The 27,118-nt window shown below is 46.1% G+C and overlaps 2 protein-coding genes across 3 annotated transcripts in view; one reads left to right on the forward strand and one right to left on the reverse strand.

Moving 5' to 3' along the window:
- Positions 1 to 448: 448 nt before the first annotated feature.
- RCN1 (reticulocalbin 1) lies at positions 449 to 14,469 on the forward strand. Its single transcript, XM_008148927.3, has 6 exons — positions 449 to 934; positions 6,100 to 6,293; positions 7,525 to 7,703; positions 9,354 to 9,414; positions 11,999 to 12,198; positions 13,325 to 14,469. The coding sequence occupies exons 1-6, from the start codon at positions 681 to 683 to the stop codon at positions 13,430 to 13,432; spliced, it is 996 nt and encodes a 331-aa protein (XP_008147149.1). The 5' UTR covers positions 449 to 680; the 3' UTR covers positions 13,433 to 14,469.
- Positions 14,470 to 20,331: 5,862 nt separating this feature from the next.
- Positions 20,332 to 27,118, reverse strand: part of LOC103292775 (uncharacterized) — a 123,282-nt gene continuing 116,495 nt past the window's right edge. For both annotated transcript variants that reach the window (XM_054725096.1, XM_054725095.1), the window contains exon 3: positions 20,332 to 20,741. In XM_054725096.1, the coding sequence (XP_054581071.1) occupies positions 20,357 to 20,741 (385 nt within the window). In that variant the 3' untranslated portion in view covers positions 20,332 to 20,356. The remainder of the gene's footprint in view (positions 20,742 to 27,118) is intronic.

Here is a 27,118-nt window from a genome sequence, read left to right on the forward strand (position 1 = left end):
CGTGGGCCCTCGGTTCTTTGAAATTACCTGCTTGGCCCTCCTGCACATTTGAGTTCGCGACCCTCAGTTCCAGGGGTCCTTGCCCACCCTGGTCTCTTTCCAGTCTCTTGTGTTTGGGACCAGACTCCCAGTTTGGGCAAGTGGGGTAGAATCTGGTCTAAGAGCACATCTTGGGGAGGGGTCTGGGGCTGAAATTGGGGCTCCCAGCTGGAAGTTTGGGACGCAGGTCGGGGTGCGGCAGTGCCTCCCTCCTTTCAGTCCTCCGGAACTGGAAGGAGAGAAAGGGAATTTTATTCTGCACATCTGTTGCTTGACAAAGAACTTCTTCCCAGTCTTCCCATGAGCCCTCCAGTCTGGAGCACTGTGTGCCTGGGCCCGCCCCCAGCGCTGAGATCGCGGGGAGGGGCCGAGGCGAAACCCGAGCCCGCGCCCACCACCCCGGCTGGCGACGTGGCTCGGCGGCCCGGCCTCCCCCCCGCTGCCCGGCGGCCAATGGGCCCGTGAGCGCGCCGCCCGAAGCTTCCCCGTCCGCGGCCGGGCGCGCCCCTCCGCTCCGGCGCGGGGCGGGAACTGACCGAGGGGCGGCCCGTCCCCTCCCGCGCCGGCCCCAGCCCCCACTCCCCAAGCCGCTTCTCTCGTCGCTCGCTCGGTGCCTCCCTGCGGGCCGCTCTCTCCTCCCGATGGCGCGCGGTAGCCGCGGCCGCTGCCTGGCACTGGCCCTGGGGCTGCTGCTGGCGCTGGCGCTGGCTCCCCGGGCGCTGCGGGCCAAGCCCACGGTGCGCAAGGAGCGCGTGGTGCGGCCCGACTCGGAGCTAGGCGAGCGGCCGCCCGAGGACAACCAGAGCTTCCAGTACGACCACGAGGCCTTCCTGGGCAAGGAGGACTCCAAGACCTTCGACCAGCTCACCTCGGAGGAGAGCAAGGAGAGGCTGGGGTGAGCCGCGGCCCGGGCTGCGTTCGGGGGCGTTGCAGGTGCTCGCAGGGCCATCCGGGCGGGAGCCACGCGGAACTCGAGCCGCAAATCGAAAGAGAAATCGGCGCGCGGATCCGAGGGCGGGGTCCAGCGGCGGCGGTGCTGGCGAAATTTGCCCGCCGGCTCCGGGACCCACGCGTGGAGATCGCCACCCCCACCCCGCCCACGCCCGGGCCGCGGGGGCTCCCCGCGGGGAGGCGAGAACGTGGCAGCAGCCGCGGGAGCCAGGACGGCGCGAGGGCCCGCCCCTCCCCGTGGTTGCATCAGAAGGAAGGGTAGAGAGTGTACAAAAGAAGAGTTTGTCCACTGTGGCCTTTTGGTGAAGGAGTTCTTCCCCACCCTCCCAGTTTCTCCACAACCCCTCTCCCCCACCCCCATCCCCACTCCCGAAGAGGAGCGCTTGAGATAATACTTCTAAGCAGGTCTCAAGGATGAGCACAGGAGAGGCTCGAGTCCTGGCCTGTGTCCCAGGACTGGGGCTGAGGTGTTCTTGCCTTCTGCCTCATCCCCCCATAACTCTGATGTAGGGATATCAAAATCCTGTTGTTAAGAAGGGAGGGGGCATTTGGGGATAGAGGATGAGGCGTGGGGGATGGAAACTGGTCCCCGTGTTCCCAGCCCATGTCTGCAGAGGCACCCAGTCCTTTGGCAGCTGAGGGAAAAAGCGGGAGGGTGGTGTGGTGGATTGTAAACTTCACTGTTGAAAGCAGTTGAGTCAGGAACCAGACCAGGGAAACAAAACTTTGTGACATCTCAATGCACCCTCTGCAGGTTCCCTGCGGAGACACTGGGGCATTGTGCAAAGCTATCTGGAATCCATAGCCAGACTGATGGAGGATGGGCTGGGGAGGGTCCCCGTAGCCCTGCCTCCTGGGCACCAGGCCTCCTGGAACCTGGTTCCTGGGGGTGGAGATCTTCAAGTCCCAAATGAGAAAGAACACAGCTATCCCTGTGTTGATGGAGGCCACCAAAGGCAAGTGGGATTGGTTGGGATATAAGGCTAAATTATACCTATTGTGTAGGTGCACCATCTGCCTACTCTGATAAAAAGATCTTTGAATTTCAAAGTCACCTTCAGACAATCACCTTTTATTTTGCAGAGAAGTACTTTCTCTTCTTGTTTGGGACTTAACAATGGGGGCCATTGATGAGTTTAGTCCATTGTATTGCTTTGAGGCACTTGAAAACGGATTTATTCTGGAGCCCTGAGTGGCCTCCATTTGCATTACTGCCAATGAAGGCGGGGGTTAGGGTTTGGCAAAGAGAACTTTGTAGTTTGCAGTCCTGCAGCTTCCAGTTTAATGCCTTCATCGTGAAGAGTACGCCTGGTGGTGAGGGCAAGGGCTGATGGAGTTGGTCTGCCTTTGACCCTTCACTTCATTCGTTTATTCATGCAACAAACATTTGAATGGCCACTGTGTGCCAGCTACCATGTTAGGTACCTGGCAGGTGCAGAGAGAAAACCTGTGTGTGCTCTAGGCCTCAAACTTCTTAAAGTCAAATGAGACACAAGCAGGTGCTGCTATAATTGCTGCGAAGGCACATAAAAACTAAGGTGAGCACACCCAGAAGGAGCCCCTAAGGGTTGAGGTTGGAGAGAGAGGCTTGGGGGTTTAGGGATGGATCAGTTTGTGGGATGACTCAGAGGTCGCCTGGCACCCCACCAGAGAAAGGCATTTTCTGAAGAGAGAACAATCCACTTCTAAAGGTTTTGAAACAGGTTCTGCTCTGTGTCAGGCGGACTGTGTCCCGGACTTTATTTGGCATCTAGAGGATGCGAGCTATTAGGACAATAAAGGGACAGGGCAGAAGACGTGGGAAGTGAGAGTGGAGGGGGAACCAAGAACAGAGCAGGAGGGACCTCCGAGGTGGAGATTAGATGTTATCCTGTATGTGGTTGAAATGTCTTCACCCAAATTCTTGTTAGGAAAGTCAGACTGGCAATAGGGAGGAGAACATACTAGTAACTGAGGCATGATGGGGAGACCAGTGAAGGGTCATGGCCATGAGCACCTGAACCAGGCACGCTGGTCCAGAGGGCAGGAGAGGTGAACCCAGGAGCATGTGGGAGGGAGCACTGGCAGTTCTCGCTCTTGACTCAGCGCGAGGGTGGAGAGAGAGGGAGCAGGGACTCACAGATGACATCCGGGTCTCTGGCCTGGGCCACTGGGTGGTAATGGACATACCACTCACTTGTAAGGTAAATCCAGGCCAGAAGCGGGGGAGGCAGAAGGTGGGAAATGATGGGTGTGAGCGATATCGGGTGATTGAGCATGAAAAGCCGCCTCTCTGTACATAGCTCCTGGTGCAACAGTCCCCTCCACGTCTGGGCTGCTGAGGGAGGAGCATGGCTGAATCTGGGCAACTTTGTCACCACCCCCTGCCCTGATCCTGAAAATGTGCCAGCTCTGTGGTCCCTGGAGACACCTAGGCCAGAGGGCTGCAGAGTGGGAACCTGTAGGCTGCCTGCTGTGACAAACAGAAGAAATGGAAATCAATTGTCAGCTTTTAAAATCGGGTGATTTTACATATAGACCTCAATTTCTGGTTTCCCTCTGACACCCACAGGCCATTGTTCCCATACGGCAGCCATTGTCTGGAGCAGCTGGGGCACCCTTGTTGGCAGTTGGCAGGGGATCTCCAGGGTGCCCTCGGCTCGGCCTGGCGGCTTTGTTCATTTCTGTTACCTGCTAGGTGTTTGTTGAGTTTTCCATCCACCCGTTTATTGTCCTTAGTGGGAAGGCACATTTTCTTTCCTTTATTCCTCACCACATTCCTGGTGAAGGAGGTATTCCAATTTGCAGTTGGAAAAACTGAGACTCAGAGAATCAAGACATTTGCCTGTCACACAGGACTAGGTAAGATCCAGGGATTGGCTTTGTCTACATCAGTGATGGCGAACCTATGACACGCGTGTCAGCACTGACACGCGTAGCCATTTCTGATGACACGCGGCCGCATGCCGAGGATGAAACATTTGCTGCTCCTGAGGATGAAACATTTGCGACTAGAGTCTTGGAGTTAGTTTTTTCCTCAAAGTGACACACTACCCGAGTTATGCTCAGTTTTTTGGCGAAGTTTGACACACCAAGCTCAAAAGGTTGCCCAGCACTGGTCTACATCATAGCTGCCTTTCCCAGTATCTCACTCTTGAGATTTTTTAAGAGAGATTAAGATCCTATTTATTCTTCCAACAGATATTCATTAAGTTCTAGGTGTCAGGCTGACTATGTCCCAGACTTTATTTGGCATCAATTAGATGCTGTCTTTTCCACAAAAAAAGATTATTCACAATCTGACATTAGGTCTCTGCTGGTCTGAGATTCTGTTCCTCAGCCAGCTTTGGATAACTGATGGGCATGTCACCTCTGTGTCCCAGGTTGGAGCAGTGCCTGGCACATAGTAGGTAGGTTTAACACTGCAGTGTTGAAAGAATTCTGCTGTGTCTGGCTGTGGTCTCCTGGAAGGAAGCCTGAAGACACCTGAGGCTTTGTCTTTCGATATGGAGAAGTTACAATTGCAAATGAAAGGACCCATTAAAGCTGTTAATAATGCTTACACCTTCCTGAGAAAGGAACTCTGGCTCCCCAAGTACCAGGTGGGAGATGGAGACTTAAGTTCTAATGAATTCATTTCCCATATCTAATTAATCAAAAGAGAAACTGCCAATCAAAACTGCTGTTTACAGTAAGAAAATTTTACAAGAGTTGATAGAATTCCAACCCAAAGCAAAGAAACAAATCCCTAATCAACCTGTATGACCTCCTCCCAAAAAGTGGACTATCAAAGTAAAAGTTTTTTAAACATGAGGAATAACTTGTGGGTATCTTTGAAGTTTCCTACAGGGATGGAGTCCCTAGCTTGGACCCTTTGGCCTAGAGATGGACGCTGGTGAATTCTAGCCTGAACTTTGCTTTGAACTAGTGTTTGGCGTACCTCAGTGGAGTCCAGTGGGAAATTGCTAGAACCTGGGCCAGCTGTGGAACAGGAGATACCAGTGGGCATAGGGGTCTTGAAGAGCAGGGGGTTCAGGATCCTGAAGCTGCTTAGCTGCTCAATTTTCTTGAATAGGTTTCATTGATGTCAAGGCTCTTTCATCCCCAACATTTTATGCTTGTCCAACAAAGTCTGGTCTCTTGGCTAACACCGGTGGTCTTGATCCGGCATCTAGAAGGGTTCTGAAATCTGGAGAAGGGGCTGTGCATAAATTAATAAAGAGTCCAGAGACGAAACATAATTTTGAAAGGCATATAGGGAGTCAGAGACTCTTGGCTGAGGAAACCAAGTTCTCCTTGTCTCAGGACCCCTTGCTTTTTATTAACACAAATTGTCCTAAGGCAAGGTGGAGATATACACATCAAAGGGTAAGGTTAGGTATACAACCCATTGTCAGATTGGGGAATAGCCTACGGCTCTTCAGGTGTTTGGCCAGTAGGAGGCAATAACATGTAGATTAAGATGCCCTGAGCTGTCTGGCAGCGAGCAATCAATTTATGCATCCCTTTCAGGTTTGGGGAAATGCCTTTCAGCCATCCCAGATGATTCAGCCCTTGCTGACATGCTGGAATTGGCTTCTGGCACTTGGTTTCAAGTGTCAAGTGTTTGGGTACAAAGTGGTGAGTTTAAAAAACAACAACAACCACAAGAACTCACTTATCTGTTGGTTTACATAGAATTTTCCATTTTTTTAGATTGGACCTAGAGTCACCTCTTAACCCATTGTACCAAATACCAGCTGTGTGATCTTGGGAAATAATTCAAGTTCTCTCAGCCTCAGTTTCCATTACATAAAGGACTACATCAGGGAAGACTGCTAGGTTTCACCTTACAAATCAGCACTGATCAATCGGTGATGCCTATCTGCAGAGCCCTGTGTTGAGAAGGATTCTGAGGCCACATCTAGGTTTATTAGGACAAAGGGGCATGACCCACTAGTAGTGTCTGCCAGTGGCACTGGGTGGGGGGAAGGCATGTCATTCTTGGAAGAGATGAACTTGAAGATCCTCTCCAGCACCATCGGATCATTGCGCTTGTGTCTGTGCATTTTAGATTCTGTGCAGGTGTTTGACCTTTCTCTGGATCAGGGTCATGCAAGTCTTGATAATAGCCTTGTTTTTTAACGTCAGGAAGATTGTCGATCGCATTGACAGTGATGGGGACGGCTTTGTCACCACTGAGGAGCTGAAAACCTGGATCAAACGGGTGCAGAAAAGATACATCTATGATAATGTTGCTAAAGTGTGGAAGGATTATGATCGGGACAAAGACGATAAAATTTCCTGGGAAGAATATAAACAAGCCACCTATGGTTACTACCTAGGTAAGAGGTGCTGCAGGAGGGATTTCACAGCTGGGGCCCACATAACAAGCTTCTCTCGGAGACTCTCTACTCCCTCATCATATCCGCCCCCTTCGGGGGATGTCACAACCTCCTAGGTAGAACCTGCTTGTGTAACATCCTGCTGTGCTTACTAAGAATACACTTGGTTGCTTACTCTGAATGAGATCCTAGGTGGTGAGTAGTGGCAGGGGTCCAGGGTCTAATGAAAAGTGACTTAGGTTGCCACCCTCCCTGAGCTACGACCTCGAGGGTACACTCAGAACAAAGCGGAGAGGAAGCATGTCTGCCATACTGTTCACAATGCTGCCGATTTCAGATAGCAAGTGGGCTGGAGCTATCGGGGAAGACTTCTGGTAGAGGGTGGCTTGGGAGCTGGGCCTTGAAGAATGGATTTGTACTTGGAGAGAGGGCGGGGAGGTGGGTCAGCTGGAAGGGCAAAGGTACAGGGATGCATTTAGCAATGGGCGGGGTTTGGATATGAGACACACCCGTTTGGGGAATGATGGAATGGTGTGTGCAAAGCACAGGGTGCAGACCTGCTAGGTGTGTGGTAGGCAGTGAGGGGACAGGTCTACACATTCACAGACAGATTAAGGGAGATCTTGAAAGCCAGGCAGAGCCAAAACCGGTTTGGCTCAGTGGATAGAGCGTCGGCCTGCGGACTGAAAGGTCCCAGGTTCGATTCCGGTCAAGGGCATGTACCTTGGTTGCGGGCACATCCCTAGTAGGGGGTGTGCAAGAGGCAGCTGATCGATGATTCTCTCTCATCGATGTTTCTAACTCTCTATCCCTCTCTCTTCCTCTCTGTAAAAAATCAATAAAATATATTTAAAAATATATTAAAAAAAACAAAGCCAGGCGGAAGCATTTAGACAAAATGTGGTACCAGGGAGTCTCTGCATGTTCTGGAGCGAAGAATGATATGATGAAAGCAGGGTTCGGCAAAGAGAAGTATGGCTTTAGTATGGCCGAAAGCCTGTGTGCTCTTAACCACTACTAGAACGCCCTTACTATGCCCAGTAGGGCTGTATTATGGGGTGGTTAGAGGGGGCAGATCCTAGAGGCATTCTGAAATAAACGGTGTCAGAGAACTCGAGAGGTCAGGATCTGTAGTCCCATGTGTAATTCTTTGGGCATGCAGGACCAGCGATCTGGCAGGAAATGCCTTCCCTAGCAGCCCAGTTGAAACGTTTGTGTGCACATCCTGCAGGAAACCCCGCAGAGTTTCAGGATTCTTCAGATCATCACACCTTTAAAAAGATGCTGCCACGTGACGAGAGAAGGTTCAAAGCTGCAGACCTCAATGGTGACCAGACAGCCACTCGGGAGGAGTTCACCGCCTTTCTGCACCCTGAGGAGTTTGAGCATATGAAAGAAATTGTGGTTTTGGTAAGATAAAAGAAGAGCCTGGGCTGGGAAAAGACCAGAGGCAAATGCTACACCAAGATCTTATCTTTTGTTTTATCTTCCAAAGAGAGAATGTTATTCCTCTTGAGGGGACTTGGGGAAGGACCCTCAAGTAGAGTGCATTGGAATACCTGTCCACCCAGTAAATGAGTCAGGGCAGGCAGGTGCTGTAACAAATAGCCCCCAATCATAGCCATTTATCACAATCAAAGCTTATTTCTTGCTTATACCACTTCAGGGCAGATGGTCCCAGTCAGGTAGGTTTTCTGGGCAGTTCTCCTCTAAGGGCTCTCAGGCAGCCAGTCTGCTTCCATCTTATACATCACCATCCTGTGGCCTCAAGGTCATTCTAGTAGCTGCCAGCTGGTAGACAAGAGGAAATGAGGAGAAGGTAGTCTACCTAACTGCTCTGACCAGGAAATGACACACCCATTCCTTTTACATTCTTCTGGCTCCTCCTAGATGTGATAAGGCTGGGAAATGGTTTACATATGGGCTCAAAAAGAGCAAATGGGTTTGATAAGGAAACTAGCTAGTCTCTGTCCATTTTTCAGCTTTGAGGGAGCTAAAAAAAAGACTCTGAAATGGAATACATTGGATTGTTAAACCGTACAGAAACGTAAAGTGAAAACCACGGCTGGAAAGGACTCGCCCCTGAGCTCAGGTCTTCAGAGGGCGAATAGACAAGATCCTGTAGGCTTTGAGGGTCAGCTGTGCTTGCAAGGCCTCTGAGTGTGGTGGCTTTCCATAGTGTTTTGTGGAGTCCCAAACGTCTTAATTTTCCACAACAATGATATAATGCTGTCACCTGCCTCCTGGTCAGATAACCTGAGCCAGTTCCAGCTGCCCCGGTGCTGGGAAACAAGTGGCTGAAGCTTTTGTTTATAACCAGCTCGGGGCTATTTTAGTTATGCAGTTGGTGGTTGGGCCCACTCTTGCCTCCTGCTTCATCCTCATGACCTAAGGACTGAGCAATGGCTCTAAGAATCATTTCTTTTCCCTGCCCAGCATCCACTTAGTGATAGCTGATTTGCCAGAGGACGATGAAGATGAAGAATTAGCCATAAGTGGATTATGTGCCTTTGAGTTGCTGAGACAATGGACATTAAGCTCATTTAAATACTTCCCCTGGCAAAATGCCTAATTAGGAAGTCAAATAGGCTAAATACAGAGCATAATACAACCAAAAGTCAGATAGACTTTTATTTCTTAATTGCCCACTGTTTCATATTTTTCTGACACCACCCCGGTGTTCATTGTCCTGTTAGCCCTGGAATCTATCTCTGACCATCTGGTCCAGTGGCTCTCAAGCGGGGTCCTCCCAGGTGCCCCCGGGGATGATTTGGCTGGATGGCGGAAGTGGTTGGGCTGGCATATAACCAGGGCATCTCTGGACTCCCACGTACACTTTCATTTGAAGAGAGTGTTCTATGAAAACTGTGGGAGTGGGGAGGAAGGACGGAAACCACCGCCTGTTTTTACAGATAAGAAATTAGTGCGTGGGAGGTAAGGAGACAAGCCCAAAGTCACCAAGTGTTCAACCATAAAAGCCAGACGAAGGAGGACAGTAGTCAGAACTCTTTAAGACTTACTGAGAGCGCAGAGCCATCTTGCATTCTGTTTTCTTACCAGGAAACTCTGGAGGACATCGACAAGAACGGGGATGGGTTCGTGGACCAGGATGAGTATATCGGTGAGTGCAGCCTGGGTCCTGCTCCGCTGTTCCAGCTGGGCAACGTTCCTCCAGCCGCGTGTCTGTTAGCAACTGCCACAAGTCTGTAGGTGTCACCCTTGTGAGGGGCTTTGACACCATCCCTAGTGGTGCAATGTCAGGGAGGAGTTATTAGACCTCATAAAGTGGAGAAGAGACCAGAGGCTGGCCCCCACCTGTAGGATGGCCAGCAGTTGGCCCTACAGCTCTCAGAGGTGCCCTTCATCACATTGTGTAGTGATACCTTTGCAAAATGCGATTGGAGATGCCATAGGTTTACAGTGAGTGTAGAGCAGACAGTCTCAGCGGAAAGACTGCAATCAGACTGGGTCAGCAGGGCCTAGAAGCTCTAAGTAGACACAGCTATGATCAACAGAGCTACTTATATACCCAGGCTGTCTGCAGAAAAGCATCCTTCTTACAGGGAAGTCCTTTTGCAAAGTGCATAATTGCCCCATAATATAGCTGTTTTGTTTTTGATCCTTTCATTGGGAGGGCCATAGCTAGCATTTTGTTCTGAAGGGCTCCACGTGAGCAATGTCAAGAAGTGCATTTTCAGGTAACTGGGCACTGCCTGAATGAGACTCAAATTAATGTAGCTGGGTCAGAACCCACCGTTGCTGGTTAGAGCCCTTCCCGGCAGCCCCATAGCCCTCCAAGCATAAAGGACTGGAGCAGGCAACATGGAAGTTTCTATTTGATCCTCATCAGCTGCTACTTCAGTGCTTCGGCGCATGGCTGCCTTCTCATGATACCTCCTCTTTTCCAAAATCTCAATAAGGTAAAGCTGGTAAGTCATTCGAGGTCTGGGATCAATGTAATTCTTATACACATATTGATTAGAAGCAGTTAATTACCTTTCAGTGTAAAACCAGAGCTCAAGTTGCCATCAGTCTTTGGCCTGTGGTTGTGTGACTTGGCCACCCCTTACTCAAGAACAAGTGCCTTCAGTAATGAAGGGCAGAATTGCTTCTAGTCGTTAGGACGTACCGCTGTTCTCTGTCAGTCTGTGGTGTAACAGACAGGTAGCTCTCGCCACAGTCCTTAAAGTGAGTGGTGGCACTAATTTTGTAGAATAGCAGATGCTGAGAGCCCCTCATCAGTGCAAGAGCAGAGCCTTCCTCTTGCTTGGTGCACGTCTGAGGGAAGGTTCGTAGCCGCAGACGCCTTGACGGTGGGGATGGAATTAGACTGACAGAAAAGGCTGGCTGACTAAAACCATGCAGCACTGTTGATTAAGGGTGTGTGCTCTTCCCAGCTTTCCTGAACTCCGCATTGAAACAGTGCGATGTCAGAGGCAAAACTCCTTTAGTGGCTCTGCCTAAAACCAACATTCCATTCTTTACACTGAGCAGAGAGGCAGATGGGGGGGGGGGGGGCATTGTGCCTGAAAATAAAATTCTGAGCAATTTGCAGTCAGAAAGGCCTGTTGCATGGACTTGTCCAGCAAGTGACTTCTCTTCAGGAGGGAATGAGTGCCAATCCAGTGGTGATGTGTAATGGGAAGAGCGCAGTGGAATGAGGAGTCCTGGCTTCTCCACTTACTAGTTCTGTGACCCCAGGGGAGTCATGCAATCACTGTAAGCCTCAGTTTCCTCATCTGTAAAATGGGAATACACAGCACCCAAGCTTCCAGGACTGGATGGAGCTCAAGGTAGCTAACGTATGTGATAGCCATTTCTCAAAAACACTGTGCGGATGTCAGGTGTGGTCCTACCTGGTAGCAGAACCAAGGGTCTTACCTCTCTTTTACCTTCGCCGCCTGCTCCCTGTACCACTTGACATTTCCAAGCTACCAGAGAAACTGCCCACAGGGTATCTCTCTTTCCTAAGATAATCTAGTGATTTAGCAAACAGTGCATAAACTTCGCCTTTTTCTCCTTTTGCCATTTTGTAAAACAGGGATCATGATCTATCTTATAGAATTGTTATAAAAATGAAATAAAATGATATACGTGAAAACCCTTTGGAAACTATGTAAACGATGATAGGAATGAACATGGTGGATAAAGCCTATGTTTCTATGCAACCTCAAGCTTATACGAGCTGTGGCCTCAGTGTTTTCATCTATAAAATGGAAATTATAACAAGACCTACTTCATAGGATTGTTGTGTATGTAAAGTACATTATAAAGTATCCGGACCATAGAAGGTGCTTGATGGTGGTTATGAGTTTTCACCTGTTATAGTGCTAGTTTGGGTCGTAGAGGGCTTTCATAGAAAGTGTCCCACTTGGCCTTCATAATAACCCTGTGATTTGTAAATTATTATCTCTGTTTTACAGACAAGACAATTTAAGATTCAGCCATTGAATTGGGTAACTTAATCCTAGTCACTGAACTGAGTCATCTTTTATCTTCTAGCTCCTAAGCTCAGTTCTTTTTATTCCACCAGCGACTTTCATAATGGATAAATCATTGAAAAATTATTCTCAAAAAACTGCCCACCAGATGTTTGGGTTAGGTCTCTAGATGGGTCATTGTCCTTCCAAAAACTCAGGAGGTCAGGTTTTCTTTGATGTAGCTTCCCACCTGTCTTCCTAACCAAGATCAACCTTCCTTTCCAGCGGATATGTTTTCCCATGAGGAGAGTGGCCCTGAGCCAGACTGGGTTTTGTCAGAACGGGAGCAGTTTACTGAATTCAGAGATCTGAACAAGGATGGGAAGTTGGACAAAGATGAGATTCGCCACTGGATCCTCCCCCAAGACTATGACCACGCACAGGCGGAGGCCAGACACCTGGTGTATGAGTCGGACAAAAACAGGGTATTTCACATTCTTCTGGGATCAGTCTTTGAAGGGAGACAGTTTACATAAGATTGGTTCTGTTTGCTTCTTTGTGTTAGCATTGGCCTGTGCCGCTGTGCTTTATTGACATTTCTCATTCTTGCCCTACGTCAGAGACCTGTAAACTTGACCCAATACCATGATAATCCACAATGAGTTCATTAGGTCACGACATTCCTGGAGAGTCTGCTATGGGCCACAGACTTACATTCACTCCTGTTTCCTGGAATTGCAGAACTTTGTTTGCTGTGGGCAGGGCATGGATTTAAGAGGCACACCCTGCATTGCCTTAAGACAGTGGTCGGCAAACTGCAGCTCGTGAGCCGCGGTTTGCCGCTCTGTTGACTGATGAGTTTGCCGACCACTGACCTAGACTCTCGATTCCAGTAATTCCAGGCTGTTGTTGTTCCTTGTGATTAAGCCCCTATCCCAGTGGTCGGCAAACTCATTAGTCAACAGAGCGGCAAACCGCAGCTCGCGAGCCGCATGTGGTTCGCGAGCCGCAGTTTGCCTACCACTGCCTTAAGACAACTTTGTTCATCCTTTCGTTCAGTCAGCAGATATTTATCCAACATCCATGATGTGTCAGGTACAAGAAAGCCCAGTCCATTAAAACATAAGGCATCCTCAGGCAACCTCACACTTCTAGCTCTGTGCCCAGCACTTCAATATCTATTGATACATATCCACATAAATAAGTAAGCAAGATTTAGAAAGCAAGATTTAGAAAGACCTGCCTTTTTCCACTTTGATCACTGCTCCAAGCTCTTAGGAGACAATTGTGTGTTGCAGTCAGGCCATGAAAGGCAAGTGGACTTCTTCAGGGCCCTTTTTGGGAATGCCAACACTGCTTGTAGACACAGTTGGTCGAGCTTTTGAATTCCTCGGGGCCTTACCTAATATATTTTTGCACAGCATTTACAGCAGGAGGCTGTTCCCATTTGGGGTTTCACAGTGCGGCAATGGTAGATGAAAGAGGTACCTAGCAGCTTCTTAATTATTAAGTGTAGGGTTTCAAATGTTGCAAATCAGTGAACTAACATAGAGCTTCATGCTATTCAGTTACTAGAACTTCGATAACACAGCTCTTCCCTCTCTCCCGCAGGATGAAAAGCTAACAAAAGAGGAGATATTGGAGAACTGGAACATGTTTGTTGGAAGCCAAGCTACCAATTATGGAGAAGACCTCACAAAAAATCATGATGAACTTTGATACACACTCACCATAACATGACAGACTGTCATGAGCTTTCTTTTATTGTCTTGGATGGTTGCTACAGTTGTCTAATTTATAGCAGTTGTGTCCCTGAAAGAGCAGTTTATAACCTCAGATTGGGGTTAAAATTGGTTTTCACTCAATATTTACTGGGAAATAGTCATTTCTTTTCCTTCAATAAGCTATCTCTACAAACACATTAAAATCTTTGTAAACCACAATGTTTTTTGGGGGGTGGGATACATTACAAAAACATGACTTTTTAGCTTTTTTCATTAAATTTAAAGGGAAATAAGATTAGAAAAAGTCCTGTTACTGAGAAGTTGGGTGGGTTGGGGGAGCCGTATATGGAGTGACTGCTATGTATTTTAACTGAAATGTTTATATTTGCCACATTGAAAAATTGGTGAGGGAAAATTCTGATAAAGTTATAGTAGTGTCACCCTATGTGGGCTTATTTCAGAACAAGTCTAATACTTCAGATTCTTCCTTCTTGACTTTGTACTCTGAGCTGTTACTGTAATTGGAGTATAAAACCTCTGTGCATTTTTCTGTATGAACTTGATAATGTGCACAAATCCACATCTTTGTTTTTTATTTTTACCGTAAGAATCAATGAAGAAAGATAATGTGAAAAAGGAAGGAATTTTAGAGAAAGGGAAAAGATGAATGTCAGGCATTTGGCGAACTATAGGAAAATGGTAAGCACGTTATTATACTTGAGAAGATTATCTTGACATATAAACGAGGTAGGTCCGATCTTTGAAAAAGTGAATAGAAATATGATCCATTTCCTTGCTGATCATTGATAGGAATGAAGGAGGGAAGCCTGCCTGGTGGGGGGCTGGAACCCAGACCCAGTGATTCTACGACCCTCGGACCTGCCAGGGGACCACTTACACCGTGGAATTAGGAAAAGGTGATGTTCCAAGCCATTGGCTGAACTGGAGGAAACAACGTTTACAGGTTGAAATGCTACCTTATAAGTAGGAAGTGAATGAAATAAAAGATCCCCCTGAGGATTTTCTACTGTGTCCTGTGGTGTACTGTGTCATTATTCACAGAGAATTAAATAGGATGGGGTAACATGAGTAAAATTATAAAGGGTTTAGATCCATACTAGAATGTTCAGAATATCCTTGTATTTACTGATTTAATAAATGGGTACTTCCTTCTTTCTCTATGCTAGTTAGGGAATCTGTAGGCCATTTTAACAGTAAGATCTTTCCGAGATAGGTCTCAACTGGAAGAATATCCAGACTTCTCACCAAGCCCTCTGAGTTGGTCCCTTGCTGTGTCATCAGCACCATCTTTTCACTCTCCCATTTGCTTCCTATTGCTGGCCCACTGACTTTCTGGTCCTTGAACACACCAAGTTCACTCCTGGGTTGGACCCTTCACACTTGCTGACCCCTCAGATTCAAAACACCATCTCTCACATTCTCTGGTAACTCGGTACTTCCTCAATAGAGCCTTCCAGACTCCATCATTTATAGTATAGTCATGTGCCACTGAATAACGGATATGTTCTGAGAAACATGTTCTTAGGCTCTTTGGTTGTGTCACCATCAGATTGCATTTATACATACCTAGATGGTCTACCCTCCTACAATCCTAGGCTAACTGGTACACCATCGTCCTGTATGGGGTCCATCACTGACTGTTGTTATGCAGTGCATGACTAATACCCATTCAAATCCCTATCATTTCTGGTTTGTATTTTTTTGATACAGATTTCCATTGATATTTGGGCTGCTGTACAAATTACACAAAGTGAATAGTTAATAGACAACAAAAGAAGCTTACGCTCAGTTCTAGAAGCCAGAGTGAAATCAAAGAGACTCTAGGGGAGAATCCCTCCTGCCTTTCTTCCTCTCTCTCCTCATCCTGAGATCCTTAACTTAGTTACATCTGCGAAGACCATGCACCACTTAACGACTGATATATGTTCATATTCACAAGTAAGCTCATATTCACAAGTTCCAGGTTAGGAGGTAGATATGTCTTGGGGACCACCATTCAGCCAACTATACCACTTGACATTATCTTGTTTGTATATTGTTCATCTTCCCCAAGCTAGAATTATGAGCTTTGACAGACCAATACAGTCTATCTTATTTACTCCTATTTCCAGGAATTTAGAACATGAGAGCCCAGCCTACAATAAGTATTTCAATTATTTGCTGAAGAATGATAGGTTGTTAGCTTTAACCAGATAATATACATCAGGGGAAGAAATTTTTCTGAAAAAAAAAAAAAAAACAGTGAAAATGTGCTGAATGAGAATATAAATAATTTTGTCCAAGATTCCACAGTGATTAGATGGCAGGGACAAAATTCAAATCCAGATGTTCCTGTCTTCAAGATCTCTGTAATGAGAAATACTGTAATGTCACAAAGCATTATTTATCTGCTTAATGGGACTGAAAGCATTAATTGCTAGGAGCCAAAATCTGTCCAAGCAAAGCATGAACACATTTTGTACCTCGTGTCTCTTCTTGTAGGTGTTTAGCACTAAGTTTCACTGCTCCAAATCTCCAAATCTGGCATAGGTTTTCTTTATTTCTTTGCTCTCCCACAGTACATGATTACACAGTCAGGAAATGAAAATAGCTCCTCCTACCTAGAAACAGGCTGACAACATTTTTTTTCAAAGCAATAAAAACCTGCCTTTTAAAAAAAATTAGAAATTCTGTGTAACCTAATGACAAGCATAACACTTCAAAAAGGTGCTAACATTAGTTTTGCCCCGAAAGGGAATATCGGTTGATTTATTAAGTTATACACAGTAAGATGTTAAATATAGTTTGAGCACCAAGTTTTTCCTTTCAATTCAGTGCACATGAGAAGAGAACCCTCAAAGAAACCAGGGCTTCTGGGGCTGAATTTAACACTATTTAAGGAAAGAAAACCTTAGCTAGGGGACATAGCTGTTAGCATGGTGATTTGTAAAGCCTTAGATTTCTAATAGGGTCTGACTGTTTCAAGGAAAACATACTTTGTTTCGAGGTAACATTTCAAGTCTGATTATGAACAAATGCTACAAAATCGATCTGTAATGAGAAATACTGTAATGTCACAAAGCATTATTTATCTGCTTAATGGGACTGAAAGCATTAATTGCTAGGAGCCAAAATCTGTCCAAGCAAAACATGAACACATTTTGTACCTCGTGTCTCTTAATGTAGGTTTTTGCATGAATTCGAGTGTAACGAAAATGTAGTTAGAAAGTCAGCAACACCTGCAGGTTTTCTTCACCGGCTTGGATTATCATAGCTGTTTCTTGTTAACAATGGCACGAATCATACCTGCTCAGAAGTGCCCAGCAAACAGCAGACACGTGGCTACTTGTTAGCTCGGCTCTAAAACATCGTGAAGTAGTGAATGGCTGGCTGGGGTTTTTTAAAGTTTCTCTAGATTCATTTTGCCAGCTTTCTAATAAAACCTGGCTTCCCCCTAGTACGTGCACCTAGATTTAGCTCTCTCTGTAGTCTTAAAACTGGGTTTATAGTGTTAGAATTTCCCACTAAAAACCATTAAGTGCCATCATGCTCACTGCTGTGGCTCACACGGAAGTATTAAAAAACTGAGAAGTGGAAAGACTGTGTCATCAGTACTTAGAATAATAAGATTTACATGAATTTGGAGATATATTCAGAGTCTATCAACATTCTTAATTCTGGTCAGTTCTGGGGTCCAGGGCTGGGGATACCCACCATTCTATGAGCTGCAAATACCTCTAATTTTCCTCATCAAATAGAAAACTGTCTGATTCCGCACAGAAGCACACGAAATGAAATACTTTTTTACCTTGAAACTTGTGTAGTTGCGAGCATTTCTTTTCTGGAAAAAACAACAACAAACAAAAAACACACAAATAGCTGTGCACCAGGCACCATGCCAGGTACTCACATACATTTCTCATGTAACCTTCACAACAGGCCTATGAAGTTGGTACTTGTAAGAAAGAGGGTAAGCTGGCTTGTGCTGCGGTAACAGATAACTCTGCCGTTTCAGTGGTTTAAAGCAGCAGAGGTTTAATTTCTGCTTTTGCAAAGTCTGCTGTGGTTCTGGGCAATTGTCCACGGGGCTCATCTGTGTGTCTCCACATCCACCCGTGTCCCCTGGAGAATCAAGTCAGGCAACCAAATGAAGTCACTCCTGAAAGCGACTCTGGTCCCCCCATGCTCATTTCCATTGGTCAAAGCAAGCCACGTGGCTGCCTCTGACTTCAAGGGAGCAGGGAGTGCATCCTGCTGTTGCTCAGAGGGGTAGGGTGAAAACCTTGGTGTAACAAAAATGTTATTCCTGGTAAACAGTGATAACTGTACTATTTTCACCATTTTACAGTAAGAGTGCTATAAAGGGAAATAATGCCCAAAGTTACACAACTCAAATTAGGTGACTATATAATTGATTGTCCAGACCACAATATCCTTGCCAGTGAAGGGGCACAGTCTCAATCAGTACCTCCCCAAATCCAGGGCAACCTGCCTTGCCCACCTTGGGATTCAGAGATCCACTCTGCACGTCCTCTGGCTGGAATCTCCCTCATGGGTTGAGGAGTGCGTGGGCCACAGGGTTTTGCTCACTCAGGGCCAGGGCCTTTGCCTTTCGGTCATGCTCCAGGTCCCTGCAGCACCCAGAACTCCCTGCCAAAATAACCCCAAGCGTCTTCCAGAGCCTGTGTGTGCACCTCCCTGGTGGATTTCCCAAAATGCAGACAAAGCCACAGATGTGCACACACCTAGGCCCAAAGGACCCCAGGGGCAGCTGGTGGACTCAGTTTGAACATGCAGGTTGGGGTGTTCTCTCTCTCTCTCACACACACACACACACACACACACACACACACACACACGGAGCCCCTTGGCAGGAAGAAATATGGTGGAGTGGCCCATAGACCTTTTTCCATTTTTACTCTAACCCCGGGACCCACGGTATTAGGAGTGAGCCTGCCATCACACTGGGACAAGCAGCCCTGTCCTGGGCAAACTGGAACCTGTGGTTCCCTTATTTAGAAATGGCAGATCCAGGAGGATCCCACCCTCTTAATTACTCTACGATGTTGCCTCCAATTTAAGAACCTCTTGGTGAAACCACTGCTAGTGTTATTATAATTTTAAAAATTCATGGCAGTGCATGTTATAATTTGAAAACTCAGGACCACTGGGATGAGATGGAGAGTTGGTGGCATGGAAAGACGGGTCCTATAGCCTGGCTGGATGCAAGTTCTAGTTTCCCTCCCCGGGGCTCTGTGTCCTTGACAGGTCACCTTCCTGCAGAAGAGCCTGTTCTGACTGGACATGGGGACACCTCTCGGAGTAGCTACAAAGATGAGGTGAGGTCGTGCCCGTGCAAGAACTTTGAGAACCGAAACATGAGACACAAATTAAAGGAGTTCTCCCTGGTAATCTTTTTGAGCAGGTCAAATGCCAGAGGTCAGACAAATCAATACCGACAAACACTAGGCTGCTGGTTAATAGTCTTTCTGAGTCCCAGAATTATTGTGTGAAGTGGTTTTAAAACCTCAAAATCGATCCATTACTAGGTGAAGTTGAATTGATTAAATGACAAGGGAATAGCATTTAACATTGTTTTTATCTTGGAGACTGTATTCTAAGGCTGTTTATTCGAGGCAGGATTTGGAACTGAATTCAGAAAAAGCAGATCAAGAGTCTCCGGGTGTTCAAAAAACACTCAGGGATCCAACTGAAAAAGGTCACCCAGAATCATGTTTGCAGAGGAGGAAACTGGGGCCCAGAGCCATTAAACCTGCAGGTTTCCTTGTCACAGGACTGAGACAGAGGTGACTAGAACTCCTCCCCCAACTCCAGCTGTTCTCTTTAAAGCCTCAATGTTCTCATCTGAAAAATGGCAACATAAGGATGACCTAAGGTAATGACTGTAAAGCACTGGGTGTAGCCAGCACTCGAGAAATAGTAACGCTTTATGATTATGACCCCAAAGTAGGGTCCTTGTGTGTTTCAGCATCAAAGATTCCATTTAATTGTCCCTACTTTCAAACTTCAGTGCATGGCGTAAGTGACTGAAGGAGGTTTTCGATTTATCAGAAAATTGTCAAAGGTGTGCCTGCTGTTTTAAATACATAAAAGAAAGGTGTTGTTTTTTTTTTTAAAAAAAAAAAAAGAAAGAAAAAGATCACATCATTTTAAAAAAAGAATTCATGTGTTAACTATAAGAAACTGAGGACAGCGGAAACCGGTTTGGCTCAGTGGATAGAGTGTCGGCCTGCGGACTGAAAGGTCCCACATTTGATTCCGGTCAAGGGCATGTACCTTGGTTGCGGGCACATCCCCGGTAGGGGGTGTGCAGGAGGCAACTGGTCGATGTTTCTCTCTCATCGATGTTTCTAGCTCACTATCCCTCTCCCTTCCTCTCTGTAAAAAAATCAATAAAATATATTAAAAAAAGAAAGAAAGAAAGAAAGAAAGAAAGAAAGAAAGAAAGAAAGAAAGAAAGAAAGAAAGAAAGCTGAGGACATGAATGAATCCTATCAGATTAGTGATCACAAACCACCGGAAGTGTGGCCCCTGCTGCTCAGATGTTGGAGATTACGATGCACATAGAGAGGACCTCCAGGTGGACTTTTGAGTCCAAGGGACTCACCAGCTGAATGTCTTCAGGCCAGTTGACTTCCACTCTGCAAACCTCTTTTCCCTCTCCTGAAAAAGGAGGTAAGAGCAGTCCCTGCCTCGTTGGGTGGTTGTGAGCATATACTTCTGGGCCTGCTGCAAGGAGAGGTTTCATCAATGGAGTGAGATGACTGTTATAAAAACTTTTAAGAAATGGACAGTGATTTTGAGGGTAAAAGAATATATGCTAAGGAATGAAAGGAAATCGTTTAGAGAATAATCTCAACTTTATTCCTTGACGGGCACAATTCCACGTACAGACACTTCACACGGAAGCCAGCCTCCTCAGCCTCAGGAGGCCCCTCCTGAAGTCTTCTGGGAGGCCCGTGGGCTTGCTGGTGGCTGGGTTCACAAAAACGTGGACCGAGGACCCGGTGGTACAGGCCAACGTGTCAAACTGCGCCAGCTTGGGGTGGCCAAAGAAAAGGCCGTCAGCGAGGTCATGGTAGTCTGCTGTGGGCGGCTCCCGGGCGGGCTTGGGTGGAAACAGAGCAAGGCGGTAGTGCACACTGGAGTGGCCCACTTTCTCCACGGCCAGAGCAGCCACCGGGACCTGCGGGAAGCTGACCGGCGCGTGGAAGGTGCACTGATTGGTCACCATGAACCCCACCAAGGGGGACGTCAGCAAGCGGGTTTTCAGGCCGCAGTACCTAGAAGGTTCAATCACAATGCTTATTCCAGGTCAGCAGGGCGTGCACCCCCAGCCCAGTGACAGTGTGTTTCAGCAGCACTGACTTCAAAAGGCCCAGAATCAAATCCCAGCCACGCCCTAGCTGAGTTACCTTGGGCAAGTTACTCAACTTCCTTTTCCCTCAATTCCACAACAATATAATGTCCATACCGTGGTACTACCTGAGAGACTGTGAGAATTAAATGATGAATATAATTCAGTACAACATTTAATATATGAATAGTTCCTAGACATAGCACGTTCTTACAAACATTGGTTATGATTAATATTATTATGTCCATCTTGCCCTTGCTTCTTATCATGAAAAACCAAGTACTTTTGTGTTAAATGAGAGGGGAAAAAAATTCATTTATTAGAGATAATTGTCTCTTATCTTCACTATGTAATCTCTTTAAGGACAGGTACCAGGTCTTGTTTATTTCTTTTTTTAAAAAAATATATTTAATTGATTTTTTTAATAGAGGAAGGGAGAGGGATAAAGAGTTAGAAACATCGATGAGAGAGAAAACATTGATCAGCTGCCTCCTGCACACCTTCCCACTGGGGATATGCCTGCAACCAAGGTACATGCCCTTGACCGGAATTGAACGGGGACCCTTTAGTCCGCAGGCCGACGCTCTATCCACTGAGCCAAACTGGTTAGGGCTCTTGTTAATTTCTTAAGTTTGTTGACTAGAAATGAGGTTGCACTTGAGATCAATTTGGAGGTTGAACAGAATCGAAGATGAAAAGTTCATCTTCGAGTTATAGCTTCTCCCCTCCTCCTCACCAAAGAGGCCACTTACGATTTAAACATTTTAATCACATTGTCTTGTCTTTTTTTCTTGAGAAAATTAAGACTGGATGTGAGAATTCACTGTAAGGGAACAATCGTGTAAAGGTTTGACTATGGAGCTGTTCACTGAGTCACTGTTCACAGCGAGGAGACAGACACAAGCTTGTCTCTGCCCAGGGAGAGCACCGAACGTGCCTGAGGCCAGCCACCTGGGTGTCCAACAAAAAACACACACCTTTCTTTTATGTATCTTGACATTAGATGCGTTCATTTACTGACTCGGAAAGCTGCTGAGTGAAAAGGATCGGGTTATAGAACGGTATGCGCCATTCGATCTCACTGGTTTTACAAGAACATGTTTGTTTATGTACTCATTGTCCAGAAAAAACTTTGAAAGGATAGATTCCAAAATGGTTTCAATTATCTAGCAGTGGAATTTGGGATAACTTTTGTCTTCATTTTGCTCATGAATTTTCTAAAGTGAGTGTGATTTGCCTATGAAATAAGAAGAGAAATATTATTTTTAAAACTGTCTGAATATGGATCTCATTTTAAAAAATATTTTTATTGACTTCAGAGAAGAAAGGAGAGAAAGTTAGAAACATCAATGATGAGAATCATTGATTGGCTGCCTCCTGCATGACCCCCACTGGGGATTGAGCCCACGACTGGAGCATGCGCCCTGACCTGGAATCAAACCGCAACCTTCCAGTTCATAGGTCAACACTCAACCACTGAGCCTCACCAGCCTGGCTGAATTTCATTTTTTAAAAAGCACTGGAGAGATGAGCAGGCTGATGAACCCAGATCCTTCTTGTGCCCACAAGGATCCTGCTCTGGCCGCCCTCCCTGGGGACCTTCCTCATGAACACCTGAGGAGGGTAAATGGAGGCAGGAAAAGAGCCTTGCCCTCCAGGGTAACTCCAAGATCCAGCGGGAACAAATTCCCCTTTTTTGTTTCCCATGTTTCTTTGTGGCTTTGCTTTCTTATTTCTCTGCTACTTCCCTCATTCTTTTAGGGCACAGACAGGAAAGAAATAGCACCTCTTCCCACCAAGAGAGCAGAATTTCACGAACTCCTTGTACCCCTGAGCCCGGCCAGAATACCTTTAAATAATTAAAATTCAGAGGCACTTTTAAACAATGCCATTGTGGATGAGCGCCTGGCGGCCAGGGCTCTGCTGGGTGCATTACATTTTGCATCCAGTTTTCAAAACAACCCTGCAAAGCAGGTCTCATCTTTCCCATTTTCCAGGAGAGAAAGTAAGTGGAGAGGCTGAACAAGTTTCCCAAAGGCACGCATGCGGTAAGTGGTGGGTCAGGCCCAAACTTCAGGCTCTCCATGGCCAACGTTTAAATCATGTCCTCCATTCTGACTTACAGATGGTGAAGCCAAAATCTACATTTTAGTCCAGTGGATGAATTGCACCTTCTTTAAGTGTTTTTGTGACTTTAAGAATTACATTTTCTTTAAATGCTGCATGACAGCTTCACTACATTTGAACAAGAGAGATTTTCTGGTTGCAAGTTCACAACCCGATCTGATTTGGCTGGTGGTAACAATAGAGTAACTTAGTGAGAATTTTGGTCCTTGTTCAATCTTTGCAGGAGTTTTAATTTACCAGCATTTATGCATGTGCACATATTCTAAAAGTCAAGAAGTTTCTCAAAGCTTATTGCAAAAACAGTAGTTAGTTCTCTAGCTTGTTATATCTTTGGCCAAGAAGTTCTTAGAATGAATTCATTCATTCAATAACCTCCACTGCACATCTGCTCTTTGTAAGTTCGTGAGGTTAGAATATTAAGAGAGAAATCGTGCCCTCAGGACTTCTCAATTTTAGGGGTGGAGGGTGGGATGTGTCAGCTCTTGTCCTCCCTTCAGCAAAGGAAGGCACTCATCGTGTTCCTTTCTGGTTCCCCTTCCACTCTTTGCTTCTTCTTCCTTTCTTCCTCTCCTCAACATTCATTTATTGTGCACCTACTAAGTTACAAGGATGTGCTAGGCCTGGAAGAGAAAACAATAAGCAAGCTAGACAGTGATAGTAGCTATCCTCGTGTAGCCTGGGTCTAGAAGAGGTACAATCACCGTGCTGTACGATGAAAGCCCGACTTGATCTAGGGTATCAGGGAAAACCGGAGGAAGTGACAGCTGAGCTGAGACCTGAAGAATATGCAAGAACACCCCATCCAAGGGGCAAGAACACCACAGTAGGGGCAAGAGTCTTTCAGGTGGAAGAACAGCGTATGTGAGGGCCCAGAGGCCTAGAGATAATGAAAGTCCTCAATGGCTGGAACACAGTCTGCCAGAGAATGCTGCAAAGGAGGCAGAAGCCAGACTAGGGACAGTCTTGTTAAGAGTATTTGCATTTTATCCTGGCGCAATGGGAAGCCACTAAATGGACGGCATGCAAGAGAAAGACAGGATCAAGTTTTTTAGTAAAAGGAGCATTGTGACTTAGAATTGAACAATGGGTTAGGTAGAAATAATCCTTGTCTTCTGGAGAATAATTAGGCAACTACATAGTCCAGGCAAAGACTAGGGTGGAGAAAGCAGGATGGGGTGGAGAGATTTTGCATAGGGTTTGGTGATAAATCAGAATGAAGAAGACAAAAGAGCCCAGATGTCTCCCAGTCTAGGCAACTTACTGATGACGTGATTTGCGGAGGAGAGGCTTGCGGAGAAGGTGAGGAAAGTGATGAGCTCTGTTTTGAGTAGGTTGAGGTGAGGACTGTGAGATTCTAAGAAGAGGTGCACAGTAGGGGTAATAATACATCTTACTAACTGACATTTACTTAGCCCTGTACTGCATACCAGGCCTTCCATTAAGTACACGAACGGGACTTCCTTGCCCAAAGGCACTTGGATGCATGGTCTGATACTCAGAAAGAGGTTTGAGCTGGAGATGGGTGTTGAAGAAACTGACCTTGATCTAAAATCAGGGCGTAGGCAAGCAAAGTAAAGGGCTGGAGCCGGCTGGTGTAATACACGGGTGTGGTGGGTCCATGGTCAGTGGAAAGCAAATGCCCAGTCTGACCCAGGAAGACTCAGACTTATAAAAGCTACTGGGCAGACTAAATAAAATTCATGTGTGATCTGCCTGGATTTGTCTTTCTGGCCCCTAGTTTATGACCTCTGGGAAGGGTGGTAATTAAACCATGGGAGAGGGAGAGATTGCCTAGGAGAGAATACAAGAAGGGGGTAAACTTGAGCCCAGGTTTACAGCCTTACAAATGAAAAACTGGCTTTGAATAAGCTCCCAATTGGTGAACTCTTAGAACAAGTGACTGATAATGGTGTCTGATTCTGATGCCACCTAATCATCACATGTGGTGAATGCCCACCTTCCATGCTTTCTTATCCCTGACTTAGTAAACTTTAGAATAGAAGGGGGTTGGAGTTGGAAGATCCCTTGGGGATCATGCAAGTACCTGGCTCCCCAACACTGGTGAGGGTCAGAACCCGGGAAACCTCCAGACCCCCAGTGTCCTCCCAGACCTCCTCAATCCATCTGCAAGGCAGGGCCCAGGCATCCTGACTTCCACAAGCTCCCAAGTGATCCTAAGGCACTCATCTACCATGAGTGTTGCTCTTCTAGGCGCACCCCCTTGGATAAGGCAAAGCCCAGAGATGAAGTAAGTTGCTCACCTGCACACAGCTGGAAAGGGGCAGAGTCTGTCTACATTCCAGCCCTTGGGCAGATCCATTAAACTCCCCAACCCCAGATTCAGCGCCAGCTCAGCCTTGAAGACCAATAAATCTCTGGGGCATTCACGGCTCAGACTCAGATCTGATGCTTATGATCCCACCCTGATTTTGTACCCAACTCCAACAGCTGAGTTCAGTCTTACCTATTAATCCCCTCTCCCATGCTCCCACCTTCTTTCCTGCTGCTATACCAGTAATTAGGTTCTGCCTTGACCACTGTCCTGCCTTAACCCCAATCCTGAGGCCCTGCTTGGATGCCTCCCTGGGCTCTGGTGTCTCTGCCCCAGGAGGCAGTGTGAACATGCAGGACCTGGTGCCTCTGGGTCTGGGTGAGGACCCAGCCCTGCTGCCTCCTGAGGTCTGGAGAGAAGCCTCGGTCAGAAGGTAGGACAGTGGGTGTGTGGAACAGAGACAGCTTTCAGAGGCCTGAAACTATTTCTGTCATTCTCTGTAAACATCATAGAATGGGCCATAGCTTGTGATCAGTTACCTAGAATACCAGGGCAGGATGTGAGATGCAGCAAGTATCTACATAAGCCTTTACCCCATGCTATGTTTATCTTGCCTTACCACTTGGTATTTCTAAACTAAGTTGCTATCTGCAAATATAAGAAGCTAGTATAATGAACTGACAACAGCCACATTAGGAAAATGCCCAGATGCAGCTGGCTGCTGAACGTTGCTGTTGCGAGTTTCCAAGTGCATGCATTGGGTCCCCAAACCGAGCAACCCCAATGAACAGCATCTGCTGTCAGAGCAGAATGCTTTCTTTTGCCACAGTGTTCTTGCCGCAAGTTTATTCTGGTAGATCAGTGTGAAAATGACAAGAAAATCCAACATGTCTCAAGAGGCACAATATGCAACAAGCAAAAATCTCCTAATCTATGTTCAGAGTCTGATGAAGAATTCAAGACCGAAAAATTAAGGACGTGAAACAAATTAATTGAAACATTTTGACTAAAAATAAGACGACCGTGACATTATGTTCAATTAACAGGAAAACACAGTCTTATGGGGCAAATGTGGTAGATGACGATCTGTTTATTTGGACATCCAAGGCAGAATCCATCATTAAGTGAGGCTAGATTAGAGAAGAACTTTGAACCCAAGCACAACGATACACAACTGTTGTGCCTTTTGCCTCTGCTGGAGTTGCTCTCTATGCAAGAGATTTCAAAGAAAGCATCTCTGAAAATGACTATTAGGCCTTTCAAGCCCTCAAAATTAATCAGGCCAGGGTTACCCAGAGATGGGAGGTAGGGAGGAGCACGAGGGAGGGATTACAAAAGGGGCATCAGGAAACTTTGCAGTAAGAGAGATGGGGTGTGAGGTTCATTTATCTTGATTACAGTGATGGTTTCACAAGTGTGTGTGCAAATGTGCCCAAACTCATCAAATTGTGCACTTTAAAACATGTGCAGCTTATTTTATGTCAGTTACACTTCAAAATAATGCAATGGAGAGAAATTCACCAATATCTTAGCAATAGTATATCAATACATTAACAAAACCAGTTCTGATTATAGGCTGATTAATGATACTCTTCTTTATCCTTTTCTGTATTTTCCAAAATTTTTTGAGCATATCAAAAATCATAACTATTTCTGAGGGGGAAAAGGAATTAGATGTACAAAGAAATTTGGAGAAAATAGTCTATGCTTAATGAGCCTGAAGAACATGGGGTGAAAAAAAAACAAAGACAAGACACTTTTCAAATGATAAAAGATCCTCTATTCTTTCAAAAGCCATTGTAGGGTATAAGGGACTATGAGAAGGTTCTGTAAGTTCCATAGGAACAAAAATGTCTAAGTCTAAAGCAACCTATGGAAAAGACACCATATTAACAAAATGCATC

Source organism: Eptesicus fuscus, chromosome 13 (assembly GCF_027574615.1).
Source record: "Eptesicus fuscus isolate TK198812 chromosome 13, DD_ASM_mEF_20220401, whole genome shotgun sequence".
NCBI classification, from domain to species: domain Eukaryota; kingdom Metazoa; phylum Chordata; class Mammalia; order Chiroptera; family Vespertilionidae; genus Eptesicus; species Eptesicus fuscus.